This window comes from Rhinatrema bivittatum, chromosome 7, assembly GCF_901001135.1.
Source record: "Rhinatrema bivittatum chromosome 7, aRhiBiv1.1, whole genome shotgun sequence".
Taxonomy (NCBI): domain Eukaryota; kingdom Metazoa; phylum Chordata; class Amphibia; order Gymnophiona; family Rhinatrematidae; genus Rhinatrema; species Rhinatrema bivittatum.
Window position 1 is genome coordinate 170,391,345 of NC_042621.1, and position 22,524 is coordinate 170,413,868.

General features: G+C 41.9%; 1 protein-coding gene across 2 annotated transcripts in view; it reads left to right on the forward strand.

Annotated features, from left to right (window-relative positions):
• The window catches only part of DLG5 (discs large MAGUK scaffold protein 5), a 469,022-nt gene that overhangs the window by 246,534 nt on the left and 199,964 nt on the right, over positions 1 to 22,524 (forward strand). For both annotated transcript variants that reach the window (XM_029609514.1, XM_029609515.1), the window contains one exon: positions 3,418 to 3,545. In XM_029609514.1, coding sequence (XP_029465374.1) covers positions 3,418 to 3,545 — 128 coding nt within the window. The remainder of the gene's footprint in view (positions 1 to 3,417; positions 3,546 to 22,524) is intronic.

Sequence of the window (22,524 nt, forward strand, 5' to 3'; positions counted from 1 at the left end):
CTTCACTGTTGCTTCAATACACAATGACTCAGCCTCTAGCTTGCTAATCACCCATATGTGAGGGCTAGCATCCTGCTTGCCCTGGGATAAAGCAAAATTGCTTACCTTGTAATAGGTGTTATCCCAGGACAGCAGGATGTAGTCCTCACGAAACCCACCCGCCACCGCGTGGAGTTGGGTCTCATACCTTTTATTATTTTATTTTTGCTAAAGCTTATTGCTACAATACGAGACTAGAGTGACACCCCTGTGGCAGAGAATATCATGGCATGCTGGGCATGCTCAGTGGCCTCACAGTGCCAGTCAAAATTTTCTAGAAACTTTGACAGTTTTCCCGCAATAGGGCTCCGTCAGTGACGTCACCCATATGTGAGGACTACATCCTGCTGTCCTGGGATAACACCTATTACAAGGTAAACAATTTTGCTTTATTTTCGCTGTAATGAATGGAATGTCAACTGTGGGAATGTGCATCTCTGTATTTTGTATAATATAGGAGGAAATGCATTTTTGTTTCTCTTTCCTTGTTGCACTCATGCAGAGGTTTCCAGTTCAGTTTTTGTTTGCATTTATGGTGTTTGCTTTTTTGTTTCTCTGATTGTATTGTCCACAGCATAGAATCTTTCTAATTTGTGATCTTATTCTGTATTTGTTGAACGTCTGTCTGTATTTTGTGTATATGACACAGGTCAGATATTATACTAGCATATATTTCCTGAAAAAGGCTCTGTAGCAATCCTGCTTGTTTACTTTTTTGAGTAGAAAGTTATATTGTGTTCTAGAGACTGTTGCCTATTGCCTGTTCCTAGGTAGGATTATTGCTGTTTTAGTCCTGGGGGTTAATGGTGTTTTGGTATGACAGGTTTGCTTGTATAGGTTCTGAATTACTTTTTTGCAGGTTTTTATACTGCATCATAGAATGCCTGGTAGTGGAGGCAGTTTGTGTTGCTGGTACTGAGGTGACACCAAAATTTGAATATTTTGATTTGTTTGATGACTTGAAGGGGAGAAACCTCCTAGTTCTGCTCTTCACCCATTGTTGGAGGAGATTCTGTACAGGGTTTATATTGGAGTAATGTGCCATCCTGTATAGACCTCAGATTTCATTAGTGTTGTCTCATCTAATCAGGATGGAGATGGGGGGAGGGAGGGGACAGACAGTATGATGGCACCAGCATTGCTTAGAAGTAGCAAAATCCTAAATGTGTCACTGGGAGGAGAGGGGAGAGGGTTAGGAGACAGATCGGGTATGGATCAGGGAGAGGGGATAGAAGAAATCCCTGAAATTATGTTTGATGTGTGTGAAAGCAGTATTTATTCCCTGGGTGGGAGGCTGTGGCACCAGTATCTGCTTTTAGACTAGAGCAGATCTTGCCAGTGTTCATTTCTAGACCGGGTTGATGTGATGCCTATCATGAAACTCGGTATAACAAAAACAATAAATAAATAAATAAATAAATAAAATAGACCTTTTTTTTTGTTTTATTTTTATTAAATGTCTAATAATTAGACAGCAATCCAACTTGACACTGAAATAAGGGTCAAAAGTAAACATAACTAAGTTACATTACACAACAAATATAAAGAAAAACAAATAACAATTACCTGCAACCCAAGTGCGTGGTAATAGTGGAGATCAAAGGGTCTATGAGCATAATTATAACAGGCAAATAGTAAAAAGAAATTTGAGGAAAGAAAAGAAAATCAAAGGGCTATTTCTTCATATACAGTAACAATATCAGCAAGCAGCATCTCCAATAGTATTATGAGAGTCTAGGTATACCCTCAATTGTGATGGTCCAAAGAAAATATATATTTCATAATTTTCGTAATAAATTTACAAGGTTAAAGATTTGAATATCTAAAAGCATTTTGCAAATTCTCCAATTTTTTAGTTTTAACCAGATCTTCTGTGCCCCATTTGCCTAACTTCTTGACTCATAACTAAGAATTTCTTCCTCTGTTGTTGAATAGATCTGGTAATGTCTGGGTAGATCCAAATCTTTTGGCCATAGTATTTTGAAGAAATAATCTTAAAACCATATCATGATCAGAAGGAAACACAAAACTAAGAAAGTTCTACAGTCAATGACCTGGCCCTCTCCGGAAGTCTTCAAAAAAGCTGAAATACCAGTAGAGGCTGCAATCAAAGCTTGATTTCCCTGCCAGTGTCTTCTTTTTTTTTTTTTTTTCTCAAAAGAAGTAAAGTAAATCTTTGAAATAGGTGGCAGGATTTCTGAGGCAATTTTCAAAACATCAGTAAGATACTTCTTAAACTGGACACATGGTGATATAAGATTAATTTTAGGAAAATTCAAGACTCCCAGATTTGACTAAAAGCATTTTCCAAATTCTCCAACTTTTTAGTTTTAACCAGATCTTTCTGGAACTGTTGTATCTGATGCGTCTTTTGATCTAGATCCTCTATTTTTAAATTATGGGAAGAGACCGAGGGATCCAAAGCCTGAGTACGATGATATATATCTGTCGTTACTGTGACTAATGTAGCAATCAATTTTTCTAGAGAATCAGTGGCATTCCGCAGAGTCAAGAGTAATTTCTGGTGGCTTTACCAATTTAGCTCTGTAGATGGTGCTTACCAAATTAACCCGGTGGTTAACTGGCATGCCTTCACAGAACCCAGTCGGTTCCTCCCTTCCTGCAGGAATAGAAGCAAGGGGTAACAAGCCCGGTTGACCAGCTTCATATGTCGAAGTTTTTTGACTTGATGACTGTAACAGAAAACGTCCTCCTTCAGCATTTACTTCTTGAGAAATGAGATCTGCCCCAGCTGCCACCACCTCCGATGCTGATCGCGACCATCGCAGTGGATGGCCCTACCAGAAATCAAGGCATAAGAAGGAGGGGAAGGCTTTATTGGTGCTCTAGGGCTCAAAGATGTTTGAATGTCCATGAGTGCAGGGGAATGGTTTCCTCCTGCTACTACAGTGGACGCATTTCCCGGAGATATAATGACTTCTGGAGTGAAGAAACCATCGATACTGTTGTACAGGACCAGGTAAGGAAGGGACTGAGGAACCTTTCCTTATCCTACCCTTCTGCTTGGTATGTAAGTATCAGGCAAAATGTTCAGCGTATGGAGCTCAACACCACACATCTTTCCCCTGAGACACCATCTTGGATCTCCCCATTTCTGGACTTTTTGAACTCTTGAAATGTATTAATAAAGTGGTCTGGTGATTAAAGAATGTACATAAAATGGTATTCCTTATTTATCTTCTTTCCATTCAATCTTTCTCTTTGTACTGTAGGCTTAATCATTATGACGAATATTTGGGCTTGATTTCAGTAAAGCCGTTGGGTTTGCCAGATTTGGTTTCTATGAAAGATGGTAAATATGACAAACCTCTTCATTTCAGACATGCGTAATGAACTGTTTCTTTTTATTTTTATCAGGATGATATGGATTTGAAAGCACTTGGGTTTGATGTGGGAGAAGGTGTGAATGAACCATATCTTCCAGGAGACTCTGGAATATTTGTTACAAAAGTGGACAAAGGAAGTATTGCAGACGGTCGATTAAGGTACTGTGGCAACTAATAGACTAAATGTATTTTGTATATCTGAATCTATTCAAAAAATTATTTTCTCACAGGACAAGCAGGATGGTAGCTCTCACATATGGGTGACATCACAGGATGGAGCCCAATCACAGAACACTTTTGTCAAAGTTTCTAGAACTTTGACTGGCACCTACTGGGCATGCCCAGCATGGCACTAACCCTGCAACCAGCAGGGGTCCCCCTTCAGTCTTCTTTTTTCCATGCAGCAGTAGTCACACGGTTAAGGAGCTCCAAAGAGATTCCTGACAGGAATTTTCCTCACGGAATTACTACAACGTTTCTTACCCCACAGGGGTCCCTCCTTCAATTTTTTCAAACCGCGGTACTCCGATAAGTTTTTCTACCCATTTCGGTCAATTCCCGTCGAGTTTGGCCCTCGCAGCCTACTGGCCGTCGACCGTACCGCGGCTCAAATTTTGCCATGGCGTCGGGGTTCCGTCGGTGCCCGGACTGTAATTGCACCATGTCCATAACAGACCCTCATAAGGTCTGTGTAATGTGTCTTGGATGTGAGCACGATGTCCTGACCTGCACCAAATGTGCCCTAATGACACCAAAAGGTCGCAAGGCCAGAATGGAGAAGATGGAATTTCTCTTCCATGCTCAAACCCCGACACCGTCTATTGCATCGACGTCGTCAGAACCGGCACCATCAACTTCGCACCAGTATCGACCGGTGACCGTCCGGCATCGACGACTTCTCAGACTTCAATCATCTCTACTCCCCCTCAGGATCGAGGGGATCGTAGAGAGAAACATTTCCACTGACATCGGAAGTCTCAGACCATTGAGGGAGCGAAATCATCGACCTCGCCATCGTCTGAGCCGCCGTCGAAGAAACCCCATCCAGAAAAGGCACCGACCTTTTTGGTGACCGAATCACCGAGGCAACCCTCACCCGAAAGAGGATTGGGAGCCGCGACTCCGCCTTTAACGGTGGTCCCTCCGGCTATGCCTCTGCCTCCTTCTGTTCTTGAGCCGGGGCTGCTTGCTCCAGGACTCCGAGAAGAACTGAACTGGCTGGTTCAGGAGGCCACTGACAAAGCGATGCATCGACTCCAAGTTCCTCTGGCACCGACACCGGTACCGATCGTGGAACCAACCACTGACCCGATGCCGGCAGTGTTGGCATCACTGCTCTCGAGGATGGAAGCGCTCATTGCCGCTTTTCCACCGATGTATCCCGGGTCACCGGTGGCTCCAGTGCCCTCTCCGCTTACGTTGTCATCGGGAGGAGAAACACCATTCCGCATCCCTCCATCGGGAGTTCTACCGATGCCTCAGCCATCGATGCCTATGCGTCCTTCGGCGCCACCGATCCAATCATCGACGTCCTCAATGCCTGCACCGGTGCCTTTGATGCCTTCATTGGTGCCTCCAGTTATTCCTTCGATTCCTTCGGAGCCTAGACCAAGACCTTCAGGGATTCCACCGTCCCGTCCCCCTCAGGCTTCTAGAGGGGCAGGTGCTGATCCCTACGACACCTGGACTGATGATTCTTCACCAGACACCGATGACCTGCCTTCACCACCACCTCCTACTGAAAGCAGAAAGCATTCTCCTCCAGAGGACCTTTCCTTTATAAATTTTGTGAAGGAGATGTCTGAATTGGTTCCCTTCCAATTACAGACCGAACAAGATGATAGGCATCAAATGATGGAGCTATTGCAATTCCTGGATGCTCCCAAGGAAATAACCTCCATCCCTATTCACCAAGTTCTTCTAGATCTCCTCAAAAAGAACTGGGAACACCCTGGCTCTGTTGCTCCAGTCAACAGGAATCCTGACACCACTTATTTGGTACAGTCAGCCCCAGATTTTCAAAAACCTCAATTGGATCACCAATCTGTGGTGGTAGAATCTGCCCAAAAGAAAACCCCACACTTCCTTTCCCCCAGGCAAGGAGCAAAAATTTCTAGATGCCATTGGTCGCTGGGTCTTCCAGGGCTCAATGCTCATCTCCCGAATCGCTTCTTATCAGCTCTATATGACCCAATACAATAGGGTCTTATTTAAGCAGATACAAGACTTGACAGATTCCCTGCCTCAGCAATTTCAAGATCAGCTCCAAACCTTAGTAAACAAGGGTTTTGAAGCGGGCAAGCATGAGATAAGATCATCTTACGATATCTTTGACACTGCTACCAGGGTATCTGCAGCTGCTATCTCGGCAAGAAGATGGGCCTGGCACAAGTCTTCGGACCTTCGCCCTGAAGTGCAGGACAGCTTATCTGACCTGCCCTGTGTAGGAGACAATCTGTTCGGCGAGCAGATTCAACGAACGGTGGCGGAACTCAAGGACCATCATGAGACCCTGAGACAGCTCTCTGATTCCTTCTGAGTACTCCTCAAAACAGCCTTTCTGAAAAGACACTAAGAAGTCCTTCTTCTGTCCGAAGAAGTCCTACTCACCACCGGGTGGTGGGTAGGACTTTTCATTTCAAAAAACCCAGTCTCGTCAGATACGAAAACAAAAGATGCAAGCAGCTCCTCAACCGGGCCCTGCTTCCGGTTTTTGACTCCTGCATAGAGAGCAGCAGCCAGCTTCCACTGCCTCACATACCAGTGGGAGGTCGATTGTGCCATTTCAACAACAGGTGGCACTCAATCACCTCAGACCAGTGGGTCCTAGCGATAATCGCTCAAGGTTATCATCTCAACTTTCTCGCCATCTCACCGGACTCCCCACCTCTACCGATGTGGAAAACATCTGATCACTCCATCCTTCTGGAACAGGAGGTCTCCCTCCTTCTCAATCATCGCACTCATGGACTCAATCATCGCACTCATCTTCTCACTCATCATCGCACTCAACCGTTCAACAACCATCGCACTCAACCGTTCAACAACCCAACACAACCCCAGCAGTGCTCGACACCTTTGAGCCCACATCCACCGTAGAAATAGAGAACATCCTTAAGAAGATAAAACCATCCTCTCTTCCGTCAGATCACATTCCTTCAAATATGCTGAGTTTGATCACTAACATCATCGCCAAACCTGTTGCAGACATCATTAACTGCTCTCTCACCCAAGGCCAAGTCCCTAACCAACTCAAGTTGGCCATGCTCAAACCGCTCCTCAAAAAACCCAACCTTCCCACCTCAGACCCAGCTAACTTCAGACCCATAGCAAACCTTCCTATGATAGCCAAAATTATGGAGAAAGTTGTTAACAAACAACTTACAGAATTCCTTGACGAAAACAACATCCTCACCACAAACCAATTTGGTTTCCGTAAGACCAGGAACACCGAATCGCTTTTAGCCTCACTATCAGACACTATTATCATTAATCTGGAAAAAGGCCAACCTTGCCTCCTCGCATTTCTGGATCTCTCCTCAGCGTTTGACACCGTAAACCACCCGTGCCTCCTGCAGCGCCTAACTGACATTGGCATCACAGGAGCAGCCTTCAACTGGTTCAAATCGTTTTTGGAGAACAGATCTTATAAGGTAAAGATAAATAACAAAGAGTCTCACTCCATTGAATCCAAGATGGGGGTACCGCAAGGATCATCCCTCTCTCCGACTCTTTTCAATATATATCTTCTCCCGCTCTGTCACTTACTTACCAACCTCAAGCTAATACACTTCCTATACGCGGATGACATACAAATTCTCATCCCTATAGCAGACTCTCTACACAAAGCTATGTCATACTGGAATAAATGCCTTTCAGCTATCAACAACCTACTTGCCAGCCTCAACCTGGTTTTAAACACAAACAAAACCGAAATCCTCCTTATAGCTCCTGAAAATTATATCCCACCCACACCTCCTATCGCTAGCCAACTTCCGGATACCTCCGTGCATTCCACCTCACATCAAGTAAGAGACCTGGGGGTCATCCTAGACAGCGGATTCAGCCTCAACAAATTCGTAAATAACACAACAAAAGAATGTTTCTTTAAACTACAAACTTTAAAGAAACTAAAGCCACTTCTTCTCTACAGAGACTTCCGCATGGTGCTACAAGCCATCATACTCCCGAAACTGGACTACTGTAACTCTCTCCTTCTAGGCCTTCCAGCTTGCACCACCAAATCTCTTCAGATGGTCCTGAATGCCACGGCAAGAATTCTCTCAAACGCCAAAAAAAGGGATCATATCACCCCAATCCTCCAGCATCTCCACTGGCTACCGATAAAATACAGGATTCAGTTCAAATCCATAATGATGATACACAAGGCCTTACATAACATCTCTCCTCTCAACTTAACTTTTCAACTTCAGCTACACACCTCCAAGAAACCGACTAGAAGTGCGTACCAGAACAGGCTAATCACCCAACCGGCGAAATCCTCCCTGAGGAAACGCGCACTATCCACAGCGGGCCCTTCACTCTGGAACTCGCTACCTCCAGACCTTCGCCTTGAACCATACTACATTCAGAAAGAAACTTAAGACTTGGTTGTTCACACAAGCATTCCCTGAGAGCTAAGAGCAGGAAGAATGACAATTTCAGATTAGTCGTTCTTCCCCCAGCCCCAGGCATACAAGTTCCCGAAGAGATCAATATTGAAATGTATATAATCATATAATCATGTTTTTCGGTTCACTGTAAGCTCCACTAAGTTCCTCCTTGCGCCTTGCATGTTTCTTGTTAACTGTTCAGCAAATATCTACTAATTGTTAATTGTTTAATCTGTTCAATGTAAACCGCTAATGAGACGATAGTTCTTGTTCCTTGTAAACTGGGGTGATATGTATATTATACAGGAACATCCGGTATATAAATCCTATAAATAAATAAATAAATGCATTCAGCCCCTGCCGACCATTGTCCACGTCACCGACTCACTCCGTCAGTCTCTCACCTGGTGGAAAAATCAGATCAATCTCCTCCAAGGCTTGCCCTTCCAGGCTCAAGACCCTCAAAAAAACTCTCACCACCGATGCTTCCAACCTCAGCTGGGGAGCCCATGTGGCCAATCTGCAGACACAAGGGGACTTGGTCTCCAGAGGAAGCCAAACACCAAATCAATTTCCTGGAGCTTCGAGCAATCAGATACGCTCTCAGAGTATTTCAGGATCGCCTCTCCAACCAAGTCATCCTGATTCAGACGGACAACTTGGTGGCCATCTGGTACATCAACAAACAGGGAGGCACGGGCTCCTACCTCCTGTGTCAGGAAGCTGCACAAATATGGGAGGAGTCCCTCTCCCACTCAATGTATCTCAGGGCCACAACTTGCCGGGAGTGGACAATGTGTTGGCAGACAAGCTAAGTCGCACCTTTCAACCGCACGAGTGGTCTCTCGATCCCTCAATAGCAGACTCGATCTTCCAACAATGGGGTTACCCTCAAATTAGACCTCTTTACGTCACCTCGAAACCGCAAAGTAGAGAACTTCTGCTCTCTCACTTGCAGCCAACACTAATCAGCCAAGAGATGCATTCTCCCTCTCATTGGCAACCGGTCTCCTATATGCATTCCCTCCACTTCCACTTCTCTCAAAGACTCTCGTGAAGTTACCTCAGGAAAAGGGAACCATGATCCTGATAGCACCTCACTGGCCACGCCAAGTGTGGTTTCCAATACTTCAGGATCTCGCCATTCGCAGGCACATTCCTTTGGGGAAGGATCCACTTCTGATCACTCAAAACGACGGGTGCCTTCGCCACCCCAATCTTCAAGCCTTGTCCCTGATGGCCTGGATGTTGAAAGGTTAATCCTTCAGCCACTTAACCTTTCTGAATCAGTATCCCGTGTCCTGATTGCTTCACAGAAGCCTTCCACAAGAAAATCCTACCTTTACAAATGGAAAGGTTTCAGTCATGGTGCTCTTCTTAATCCCTTGACCCCTTTACCTGTCCAATCACGAAGTTTCTGGATGATCTCTGGCACTTGTCGGAGTCAGGTCTAAAAACTTCCTCCATCAGAATGCGTTAGTGCGGTGGCTGCCTTCCATAAAGGTGTCGGGGATGTTCCCATATCAGTACAACCCCTTGTAACACGTTTTCTGAAGGGCTTGCTTCACCTCAAGCTTCCATTACGTCCTCCGGCTCATTCTTGGGACCTCAACCTGGTTTTGGGTTGGCTCATGAAACCACCATTTGAGCCTCTCCAATCCTGTGAACTTCGCTATCTCACATGGAAAGTGATCTTCCTTTTGGCAATCACTTCGGCTCGCAGAGTTAGTGAGTTACAGGCCCTAGTTACCTATCTGCCTTGCACTAAACCTCTGCAGGACTGGGCAGTATTCCACACTCACCCCAAGTTTGTGCCTAAGGTAGTATCAGAGTTTCATCTCAATCAATCCGTTATACTACCTACCTTTCTTCCCAGGCCCCATTCCAATCCAGAACAGGCTCTGCATACCCTTGACTATAAACGGGCTACCTAGACTGTACAGCTGCCCACAGGAAAAGCACTCAATTGTTTGTTTCTTTCCATTCCATTAAATTGGGGCAGCCTGTGGGTAAGCAGACTCTCTCCTCCTGGTTAGCGGACTGCATATCCTTTTGCTATCAGCAAGCAGGCATTCCACTTCAGGACTGTGTTAAAGCACACTTTGTGAGGGCCATGGCGACTTCAGTAGTACACCTACACTCGGTGCCGCTTCCTGACATTTGCAGGGCTGCCAACTGGAGTTCTCTCCATACCTTTACAGCCCACTATTGCTTGGACAAGACCGGAAGACAAGATTCCATCTTCGGCCAATCTGTCCTGTGTAACCTATTCACAACTTGACATACCAACACCCTTCTGCCTGCCCGGTAGGGTTCAGGATGCCCTTGGCCAAACTTCACCCCAGTCCTAGTGCCTTGCAAATCTGGGTACATTTGGGGCATACTCGGACATCCTCAACTCGTTATTCACCCATATGTGAGGACTACCATCCTGCTTGTCCTGTGAGAAAGCAAATGTTGCTTACCTGTAACAGGTATTCTCACAGGACAGCAGGATGTTAGTCCTCACGAAACTCGCCTGCCACCCTGCGGTGTTGGGTTCGTTACGTTTCTTATTTTATTTTTCGGCACTTCTTGTAGCTTTTAAACAAGACTGAAGGGGGACCCCTGCTGGCTGCAGGGTTAGTGCCATGCTGGGCATGCCCAGTAGATGCCAGTCAAAGTTCTAGAAACTTTGACAAAAGTGTTCCGTGATTGGGCTCCATCCTGTGATGTCACCCATATGTGAGGACTAACATCCTGCTGTCCTGTGAGAACACCTGTTACAGGTAAGCAACATTTGCTATATATGAATTTGGAAGTCTATTTGACCAGCAGTTAATGAACTGTTTTGTATGAGTAATAGCTTATAAATGTACAGTTTTACAAAATTACTCCCATATAGAATACATTTTTTGAATTAATGATTTTGTGTGCTAATATAAGGCAATGTTCATAATGTGTTCTAGAAATATTTTTCTGATGGTTAAAGAACAGCTGGTTTTCAAAATAGAAAACCAAAACAGAGCAGCTACATAAACAGATTATTGGATTAACTGATAAGTCTTTTACTTTCACACAATTGATAAACTTTCATAGTACTATTATAAGTTTACTCTTTGCCATTCTTAAGTAAATTTGCGGGAATGTGACCATTATTGCATGTTGTGAGACACTTCAAGTTTTTGAAAATAATCTTTCATACAGGCACTTTTCTGAGTGCTGTCTGATCAGTTGTTTCTCAGTTGTTTCCTCATTTGTCTCTTTCAGAAAGGGACTTTTACTGGATTGCTTCAGTTGCCACATTTTTTTGTCTTCCTAACTTTCCAAGCATTTCTTGCCTGTTTTAGTCAGGCTTTCTTTTTCTTTCTTAGTATCTCTTCATTAGGAATTTTGGCAAAATTTTATTTTATTTCAAATGATTTATAGCCTGCTGATACAAACAATATTCTCAGTGGATTATAATCAAACAATAGTACAATAAAAATAAAACACCATCTATACACAGACAAATTTACAAAATCCACATATTAACATTCAATAAACTAAAATTAAAAAAAAAATCTAAAAATCTTCTTCATATCAGTCATGTGCAAAAAAGCTTTATGATTTTTTTCCTAAAGGACAAGTAATTTTCTCTCTTTTTACAATTTTAAAGATAATGTATTCCACGTTGGATGGCCCAGCAATTGAAAGAGTTTGATTTCTGGTCTTGACTAAACAACGTTCGTTAAAGGAAGGCACTGTTAACAGGGATTTCCCTGATGACCTTAAAGGCCATGAAGTGGAGTAGGGAGTCTATAGACTCTTAAGATAAGGAGGGACAAGCCCTTGAATGACTTTAAAATATAATGAAGCCTTCAAATTTTTATAAAGCCTATGGGAAGCCAGTGCAGATCTTTCAATAACGTATTTGCCCAAGCGCTGACCCCCCCCTTTTTGTGGAAAGAAATGTAGAACAGTCTTGCATGCTTTCCCAATGAAAAAGCAGCTCTTACCTTATTAGAGGGCTTCAGGGATCATAAAAGAAAAGCTAACCACCAAGCTGAGGCTAGGATGGGTAGCAGGCCCATTTCTCAGACCCCTTTCCCCCAAATGGTCTTTTCACCTCTAGCCATAGTCCCCAAGAAAGAGCTGGGTAAGTTCAGGTTAATACATAACCTTTCTTACCCAGCTGGCAAATTGGCAAATGACTTAATTTTCACTGAGGCCTGTTCTGTGCAGTTCGTGTCCTTAGTGCACTGGACATCCTTAGAGTGTGGTGAGCAGACGTTGTTGCAAAAGATGACATCAGATCTGCTATTTGGCTTCTCCCTGCGCACCCTGACATTTTCCCATATTTTATTTTGATGGTGCATATTACTTCGATAAGTGCATTCTAATGGGATGCCCTGTCGCTTGTGCTTATTTCAAACTGTTCGGCACCTTCTTGCATTGAGAACTAGCACAGTATACGGGTTTGAAAAGTTTGATCCATTACTTGGATGATTTCACGCTTGTTGGCTCTAATGTTACCTGTAAAGAGTTATTTTGTGTGTTAGGCCTTAGCATGCCGCTTTAGCATTCCATTAGCTGCTGACAAACTGGAGGCACCTACAAGAGTGCTAACATTCTTGGATATAGAATTAGATTCCATCGAGATGGCGTCTAGGCTTCCCCAGGATAAGCTCGAAGTTCCACACACAATGGATTTCTGCAACCCTGCCTTAATAATGGTTAATTTATTTATTTATTTATTTATTTTTAATTTTTATATACCGAAGTTCTTGTAGGGACTACAAATCACTCCGGTTTACATAAAACAAAGAACTGCTCAACAGAGAGTGGAGCTTTACATGGAACCGTAGAACATATGGAACAGTATAAATGGATGACAATTTAACATAGTGATAAATAAAAATAATAGTTTAACTTGTAATAAATAAAGAATTATATTATTTACTATAAGCAGTATAACTGTTTAAAGTAGAAATAAATATTAACAATGCTAAATATATATATGAAATAAAGTGAATTTTTGAACTCAAAGATAGTTGTCCAGTTGCAGATTCATAAAAGTAGTACTTAGTACAGTGTCCATAATTAAAGGATACCTAGTAATTAGGAAGTCTATCCGTCTCTGTAAATTAAGCGTCTGGGAAAGCTTGTTGGAAGAGAAAAGTCTTCAGTCTTTTTTTGAATTCTTGGTGACTGGGTTCTAGTCTAAGATCTGGGGGAAGTGTGTTCCACTGGTGTGGGCCTGCTGAAGATAGCGCTCGTTTGCTCAATGATGATTTTATTTGCGGAGCATGTAGTGTTCCTCTGTATGCGCTTCTGATTGGTCTGGAAGAAGTGTGTGTTTGGAGTTGAGTGCTTAATGTGATGGGAGCTAGTTTGTTTGTCGCTTTGTGGATGATAGTTAATGGACTTTTCTTCCAGGAACTTGTCCAAACCTTTTTGAAATGCAGCTACACTATTTATTTAAAAATGTTTATATACCGCTTTTACAATATAACAATTAATCAAAACAGTTTACATACAGTACATACATAATAAAATAAAAAAAAAACAGAGCAGTATAGTATAAAAACTAGATAACAAAAACAACAAGGGAAGGACAAAACTCATAAAAACTAAAATTGATATCCAGTCTTAGTATTCAGAATACCAAACCACAAATATTGTTAAAAGAAGTAGCTGGAGAATGGGCGGAGGATAATAGTCAAGGGTGATTAAGTGTATTCTGATGCAAAAGTCTCAAAAGCTAATTGAAATAGGTAAGTTTTTAACGATTTCTTGAATTGTTGCAAGTTTGAAATTTGAGGAAGTGAATATGGTAAGGAATTCCAAATAGATGGACCTGCAACCAAGAAAGCTCTTTTTCAAGTGATGTCCAGCCTTGCAAGATGGACCAGTAGGTTTTTATTTAGAGATCTTAAGTGTCGTGATGGTTTATAAATTCGCAGAATGGAGCACAACAAAGTTGAAGTTGAGTTGTGTATGAGTGAATGAATAATGGACAGCGTTTTATATTGGATCCTGAATTTAATGGGAAGCCAGTGAAGAGAATAGAGTATTGGAGATATATGATTTTTCAACGAAGTACCAGATAGAATACGAGCAGCAGCATTTTGAACTAGTTGGAGGGGATGGATAGTTGAATCGGGTAAACCTAGATAGAGTGCATTGTAGTAGTTAAGTCCTGAAAAAACAAGGGATTGAAGAACTGTGCGAAAGTCTTGATAAAAAAGCAGGGGACGAAGGCACTTCAACAGATGTAGTTTGAAAAATTATTTTTTTGTTATAGCAGAAATGTGTTGTGTCAACGAGAAATCAGAGTTTATCAATACTCCTAGGTTACGTGCTTGACTTAGAACAGGGATGGAAATGCCATTTATTAAGAGATGAGAGGGAGGACCAGTTGTGGGGTTTGTAATAGATGTTAGACATTTTCTGTTTTAGAAGAGTTTAATTTAAGGCGGTTGTGTGATAACCAGGTATTGATCGTGTTTATATATAGAGTAACCATTGAAAGAGTGGAAGACCATGAAGTGTTATAAGGAACCAAAAACTGAATGTCATCGGCATATATTTTAAATTGGATGTTTGAAGAGGAGAGAATATGACAGAGAGGATGCAGGTAAATGTTGAAAAGAATTGGAGAAAGAGAAGTGGGACACCAGAAGAAATCTTATATCGATTGGAAGAGTGATTACCAATATTAATTGTGGTCTGATAAATAGGATGAAAACCAATTTAGGACTGTAGCAGAAATGCCTATGGAATGTAAACCTGATAAAAGGATATGATGATCAAGAGTGTTGAAAGCAGAAGAAATGTCAAAGAGAACTAGAATAAAATCAGTATTAGAGTCGAAGCCTCGTAATAGTGAATCAAAAGAGGAGAGAAGTAACATTTCAGTTGAATGACCTTTACGGAAACCATGTTGACTGGGGTGAAGAATGTCATGTTCAGTGAGACAGTTTTGTTCTTTGTGATAATTTCTACCATTTTGCCTGCCACAGATGTCAGACTCGCTGATCTGTAGTTTCCTGGTTCACCTCTTGATCTCTTTTTAAAAATTGACAGTACATTCGCAATCCTCCACCATAGATGATGATACTGATAGTTTAGAAAATTTACAATAGCAGGTCTGCAATTTCATTTCTGAAATCTCACTAGATGGTAGAATAGATTACAAATTGGTTGACTGACAGACGTCAGCAAGAACTGGTATATGGAACCTATATTGAAGAAAGGAGAGTGATAAGTGGAGTACTTCAAGGATCTGTTCTGGGACTGGTACTGTTCAATATCTTTGTGAATATTTCAGAAGGGTTAGAAAGAAAAGTTTGTCTTTTTGCGGATGAGACAAAGATCTGCAACAGAGTGGACTCCCCTGAAGAGTAAAGAGAATGAGAAGTAATTGAAGTTTGGCATTTGGGATTCAACACTAAGTGCAGAATCATGCATTTGGGGCATGGCAATCTGAAGGTGTTTTGTGTTGGGCAGCGAAAAACTGATGTAAACGAACTGGGAGATAGATCTCTGGTGGTAGTGTCTGATGATCTGAAGGTGGCAAAACAATGTGACAAAGTGGTGACATAGGCCAGAGGGATGCTGGATTGCATTGAAAAAGGCCTAACCAGCAGGAAAAAGTAGGTGATAATGTCACCGTTGATCCTTGGTGAGGCTCCACCTGGCATTCTGTATTCAGTTCTGGAGATCTCATCTCAAAAAGGATAAGGGCAGAATGGAAGAAGTCCAGAGAGAGGCAACCAAAATGGTGTAGTGTTTGTACGGAAAGCTATATGAGAGGAGACTGAAGGACCTTAATATGTATTCCCTGGAGGAGAGAAAAGACAGGAAGATATGATACAGTCCTTCAAATACCTGAAAGAAATTGATGCACCAAAATCAAACTTTTTCAGATGGAAAGGAAGGTATAAATCTAGAGATCACAATATGAAACTGCAAGGGAGTAGACTCAGGAACAATGTCAGGAAATAAATTTTCATGGCAAGGATGATGGATGCATGGAATGCCTTCCTGGAAGAGGTGGCGTAGACAAGAACAGTGGCGAAATTCAAAAGGGTGTGGGACAAACACAGAGGATCTCTGTCTAGCTAGAGAATAGAAATGAAAAAATGGGGTAAATTTGCTACTGCATCTAAAGTTTCATTTTTGCTTATTTATATTCTGCTTTAGCACTTCAAAGCAGATTACATTTTAGATACAGTAGGTATTTTCTTATCCCCAGAGGGCTTACAATCTGATTCATCAGGATATTTTCCCATAGACACAGAATGGGAGAAAAGCCTTAGTGAATCGGGCAGTAAGTTTTTACTTGAGACAACAGAGGTAAAGTGACTTACTTAAGGTCACAAGGAGCGCAGTGGGATTTGAACCCTGGTTTCTAGTTTGCTGCTCTAACCACTAGGCTGCTACTCCACTCTACTGCTTGGGGGTAGCTTTCACGGAATGGCAGTTGCTACTACCCTAAAAAAACAAAACAAATCTTGCTGGTCAGACTGGATGGACCATTGTGGTCTTTATCTGGCATCATTCACTATGCTACTATGTTACACCTCTGAAGCACACAAAATCATATTGGTGCACATGCAGTCTGTAATTGGTAGCTTGGTATTTACATGTAGAGTCACCCCTGTGGGGCATATATTCTTACATAGGCTCACCTTGGCAATGGTAGTTGTGCCCAGAAATAATCATTTGGATAAGGGTGAAAGAGACTTTGTGGATGGACCTTGCCATATGGGATCACTTTGTTCAACTTTAATGGAGTGGTAGTTTGGCTTTCATCACAGGTGCCTAGCGCAAATTTGGACCTTTACTTGAATGCCTCTGGGGTTTTGGCTTTGGTTTACTTTACCTAGGTTCCTGGTGTGTGGTGACTTGGCCACCTAACTGGACACAGTCTGGTGTTACTTCAAACATTACCACCTTAGAATTTTTTCCAATTGTCACATATGGAAGGCACATTTAGCTAATAAGAACGTGATACCTTGGTGTGACATCACCATAGTGGATCATTAATCAGCAGTCAGCTAAATGTGTACTGGTGTCTGAATTAGAGGGTCATGATTTTAAAGATTTTACAGTTGAATCTGGTCATAAGCGCTAAACCCACTAAACACTGGAGTTCCCCAAGGTTCCGCTCTATCAGCGATGCTTTTCAACATCTATCTGCTTCCAGTATGCCACTTCCTATAAAATCTTAATCTAACACACTTCATCTATGCTGATGACATTCAAATATTAATCCCAATACAAAAATCACTAGAAGAAACTTACAAATTAACAGCCACTTACCTAAGCAGAATAAAGGAAATACTAACCAATTTAAAACTCATCCTTAACTTTGACAAGACTGAAATAATCATATTAGACAGAACAACTCTCCTCAACTACCACCACTCAAGCTAATGAACCAAAATACGGTTATATCTCCGGTCAATCATGCTCGCAATCTTGGAGTAATAATTGACAAAGAACTTTCTTTCAAAAACCATATTACAACAAAAATCAAAGACTGATATCATAAACTACTAACACCGTCATTTAAAACCTTTCCTTTCCACCAACGATTTCAGATCAGTCCTTCAATTACTCATTTTTTCTAACCTAGATTATTGTAACTCGCTCCTTTTCAACTTACCTCTAAACACTATCCGCCCATTCCAAATCCTACAAAACGCAGCTGCAAGAATTCTCACTGGATGTAAAAAACATGACCACATCGCCCCAACACTTATCTCACTACATTGGCTACCAATAAAATTCAGAATTGAATACAAAATACTATCCATTCTACATACAATTATATACGAAAAACAAGAAAACTGGCTAAGTTCCTCCATAAAACTACATGCCCCAAACAGAAACCTCAGATCTGCAAATAAAGGACTTCTAAAGATACCACCTACTCATTCCAATCAACTCACCTCAACCCAAAAGAGAGCAATCTCTCTAGGTAGCCCAAAACTCTGGAACTCACTCCCAACCGAACTCAGAACTCAAGAAAAGTTAAAAACCTTCAAAAAAATCTAAAAACATGGTGGTTCACCAAAGCATACCAACTCACCCAATGAACAACACAACGCCAACACCCTCCAGTCTAACATGAAGAAAAATGAAACTCAACACAAATATGGATTATAACAAAGAAAAAAAAATGTAAAAAAACTGAACAGCAACTAACCTATTCATTTTATCCCTTTGTTAACAATCTTTTGAACCTTTTTGAAACCCTTGTTATCCTCCTTAACTTTATAACCTTTGTATTTTTTGTAAACCGTTATAATGGTGAAACCGAATGACAGTATATAAAACTCGATAAATAAATAAATAAATAAAACACATTCCCAGGATGTACAATGAGATTGCTAATTGTCTTTCTTGTTGCAAGTGGAAAGAATTCAGGAGGTTGGCCTTAGATGCCAATGAGACTGGGACCCCAGTACTGACACACCTCTGGGCCATTGGAGTAAAGATGTACACAAAGCAAACAGAATGTTAGGAATTATTAGGAAGGGAATGGTTAATAAAACGGAAAATGTCATAATGCCTCTACATTGCTCCATGGTGAGACCGCACCTTGAATACTGTGTACAATTCTGGTCGCCGCATCTTCAAAAAAGATATTGTTGCAATGGTGAAGGTACAGAGAAGGGCAACCAAAATGATAAAGGGGATGGAACAGCTCCCCTATGAGGAAAGGCTGAAGAGGTTAGGGCTGTTCAGCTTGGAGAAGAGATGGCTGAGGGGGGATATGATAGAGGTCTTTAAGATCATGAGAGGTCTTGAACGAGTATATATGACTCGGTTATTTACACTTTCGAATAATAGAAGGACTCGGGGGCATTCCATGAAGTTAGCAAGTAGCACATTTAAGACTAATTGGAGATGATTCTTTTTCACTCAACGCACAATAAAGCTCTGGAATTTGTTGCCAGAGGATGTGGTTAGTGCAGTTAGTGTAGCTGGGTTCAAAAAAGGTTTGGATAAGTTCTTGGAGGAGAAGTCCATTAACGGCTATTAATCAAGTTTACTTAGGGAATAGCCACTGCTATTAATTGCATCAGTAGCATGGGATCTTCTTAGTGTTTGGGTAATTGCCAGGTTCTTGTGGCATGGTTTGGCCTCTGTTGGAAACAGAATGCTGGGCTTGACGGACCCTTGGTCTGACCCAGCATGGCAATTTCTTATATTCTTATGTCTGCGCAGATCCATAGCACTGGCCATATGGTGGCTAGCTCATATTGGTCATATTGTCTGATTCTCACCCATCTGATATTTCAGTATATAATTCAAGCCAGACAGATGGGATATCCAGTGGTGTAGTTAGTGCCAACTTGGCTGGCCTCACCTTGTTTGACAAAGCTCAGAGGTGGTTTAACCCCATCTTGGTCTTCATATTGAAGCGCATAATGACTGGCTGGGCTAAGTCCAAGACCATGATGCCAGATTGTTGCAGTCTAATTTTATATACAAAACATGACTAGTGCCTTATATATTTTCAATGTATAAGAAATAATATTGAACTGATATTTAATCTTATACTAAATTTTTTTTATTTTCTTTAGAAAAAATGTTTTAAAGAGGAAAAGACCTCAGCACTGGTTAAAGATATGTGAATACAAGATTCTACAAACTAGTTGTTGCAATCATGGGTGCTCCACCAAAGGAGCATGTTCCTTACTTGTACGGATACAGCTCTTATGTTTATTTATTTTTGGTTTTTATATACCAACATTCCTGTAAAAAATTACAAATCATACCGGTTTACAATGAACAAAAACTTTGCATAAGAGCGTTACATGGAACAGTGCGAACGACAAATAACTAAATAGGAAACCGGGGCTAAGAACTTGCCCATTGCAACTGAAAACAGTACTCTACATAGTTAAAACAAATAAATAGTTACATCCGAACAGAAATTGATCAATACTTAATAATCTAAAGTTAACAGGATTCTAAGTAAGATAAATACTTAATAAATCTGTGTAAAAGTTTTTAATTAACGAGGTAAGTGTCTTACGGCGGACTTAGATGAGGATAAGGAGTCTAGCTATAAGGGAGCATCTTGATCGATGGGAGCTAATTTTCAAAATGAGGCTAGGATAAAATTAGAGCAAAGATTGTATCAAAGGTCCCTGAAAGTGAGGAATAGGGATAGAGACATGGTGCAAAGTGAAAGGTCCATTTTATTTCAAATGCATTTTATTTCAATAAAGTTTACTTGGTGTTTACCGATCTTCGTTTGGTCGCTATTTGCAACATGATCCTCCCAATGCATTTTATTTCAATAAAATTTACTTGGTGTTTACCAATCTTGATGTTTACCAATCTTGGTGTTTACCAATCTTGGTGTTTACCAATCTTCTTCGTTTGGTTGCTACTTGCAACATTGGATCAGTTTCTGGTTTGTTTCTTTAGCACTTAAGGACATGCAGGGCAAAAAGAATCTGTGCTTAAACAGGCCTTTGAGGCTGTGAGCATGGCTCTGCAGATCTCTGTGTTGTATCGTAGCAAGATTTGGGCTGTGTCTGGCACAGGATGCCAGGAGGAGTTACGGGAAGTTTCCCTGCTTTTAGAACCAGAAACAGCATATTTAGCAGATGCTGGCTATTATTTGGTGTGAACCTCAACCAGAGGGGTGTGGCATCCATAGTAGTAGCTCGGAGGCTTCTCTGAATGTAGAGCTGTTCAGCAGACTTTATCTCTTAGAACTAACTTGACAAAACTGCCATGTAAGGGTCAGCTCTAGTTTGCAGATGAGCTGGAAAGAATGGCGAAAGCATGGGGCAACTCAAAGGTGCCAAGGCTCCCAGAGGACAGCCATAAAGCCTCATCTCGGAGTTACTCATCTTGTGTGAGGTATTGAGACTCGAAAAATTAGACAAGGTTGGAGGTTTTCAGGACATAGATCTAGGCCTTATTCCAGGTTCCAGTCCTTTTGTTCTAAGAAGGGAGGAAAGGACGGATCGGCAGGCTTCAGCTCCTCCAGAACAGCATGAGTGCTTGGGGGCCCTGGTACTAGAGATAGGCGGCAACCTGTCTTGGTTTTATCAGAGGTGGGTCCAAATTACGACGGACTAGTGAAGATCATAAAACATGGTTATGCTCTGGAATTCACCCATCCCATTTCTGATGCTTGTATGGTTTCTCCTTGTCATGCAACCTCAAAAAGGGAGGCTGTACGGAAGACTCTGTAAAGGCTTCTAGATCTGTGGGTAGCAATTCTGGTGCCAAAGGGTCATGAAGGCCGGACACTACGCCATTTACTTCATGGTCCTGAAGAAAGACTGTTCATTCTGGCCTATCCTGGACCTGAAGCGGGTCAATGATTTCTTGAAAGTGACCCATTTTAAGATGGAAACCTTAAGATGAGTGATTATGTTGGTACAGAGAGAATGTCTGACCTCTCTGGACTTGACGGAGGCTTATCACATTCCAGTCAGAAAGGATCATCAGCGCTTTCTGCAGTTTGTGATGCTGGCAGCAAAACAGGATTAGCAGCCAGATGTCCAAACTGGATTTCTTTATTGAGCAGTAACACGAATATGTGAACAAGCCCGACTGTGGCCGGGTTTCGCCCTCTTTCAATGGGGCTACATCAGGGGCTCAACTTGTGTCTCTCGTAAAAATAGAATACGAGACAGAGATGCTGCCGCTTACGCTAGATATGTAAGCACATCTAATAATATCGGCACATTGACTATCTGTGAGTGAATGAGACACAAGGGCTTCATTGCCCTCGCATAATTCTCAAAGTCTGTTTAATGATCAGCTGTTATAGAGTCTTATTTAAGACCTGGATATTTATTAATCAAAACACGACACAAGTTGAGCCCCTGATGTAGCCCCATTGAAAGAGGGCGAAACTCGGCCAGAGTCGGGCTTGTTCACATATTCGTGTTACTGCTCAATAAAGAAATCCAGTTTGGACATCTGGCTGCTAATCCTGTTTTGCTGCCCTCATGGCTTTGTTAGACAGCCTTCCTTGCTGTTTGTGATGCTGGGCCACCATTTGCAATTTCAGGCCAGTAATGGCTCTAAAAACTTTTTCAAAGGTGATGGTGGTAGGGACGACAGTGTCGCTGGACTAAGAAGATATTTTGGTTCATCCTTATCTGGACAGTTGACTGATAAGAGCAAAGTCTTTTTAGAAGTGTGATGCCTCCCAGCAAATGATCCAGCTACTGCAGGAATTAGTGGATCGTCAGTTTGCCCAAAAGCAGTCTTCTGCCATCTCAGATTCTGCATTACTTGGTAGCTTGGTTTGATACAAAGATAGGATGAATGTGTCTAACAGAACAAAGAGTTCAGAAGTTGTGTGGCCAGATTCAATTTTAGAGGTGACCAGGAACCCGATGGTCTGGTGTTACCTTCAAACACTCGGATCCATGGCAGTAATCTTGGATCTGGTGCTGTGGGCAAGGGCACACATGGCTGTCCTCTTCAGAGAGCCTTGATTTCCAGATGGAATCCCTACTCTCAGGATATTTGTGATGATACCCTTGCGGCAGTCTGCAAGACAGATTATG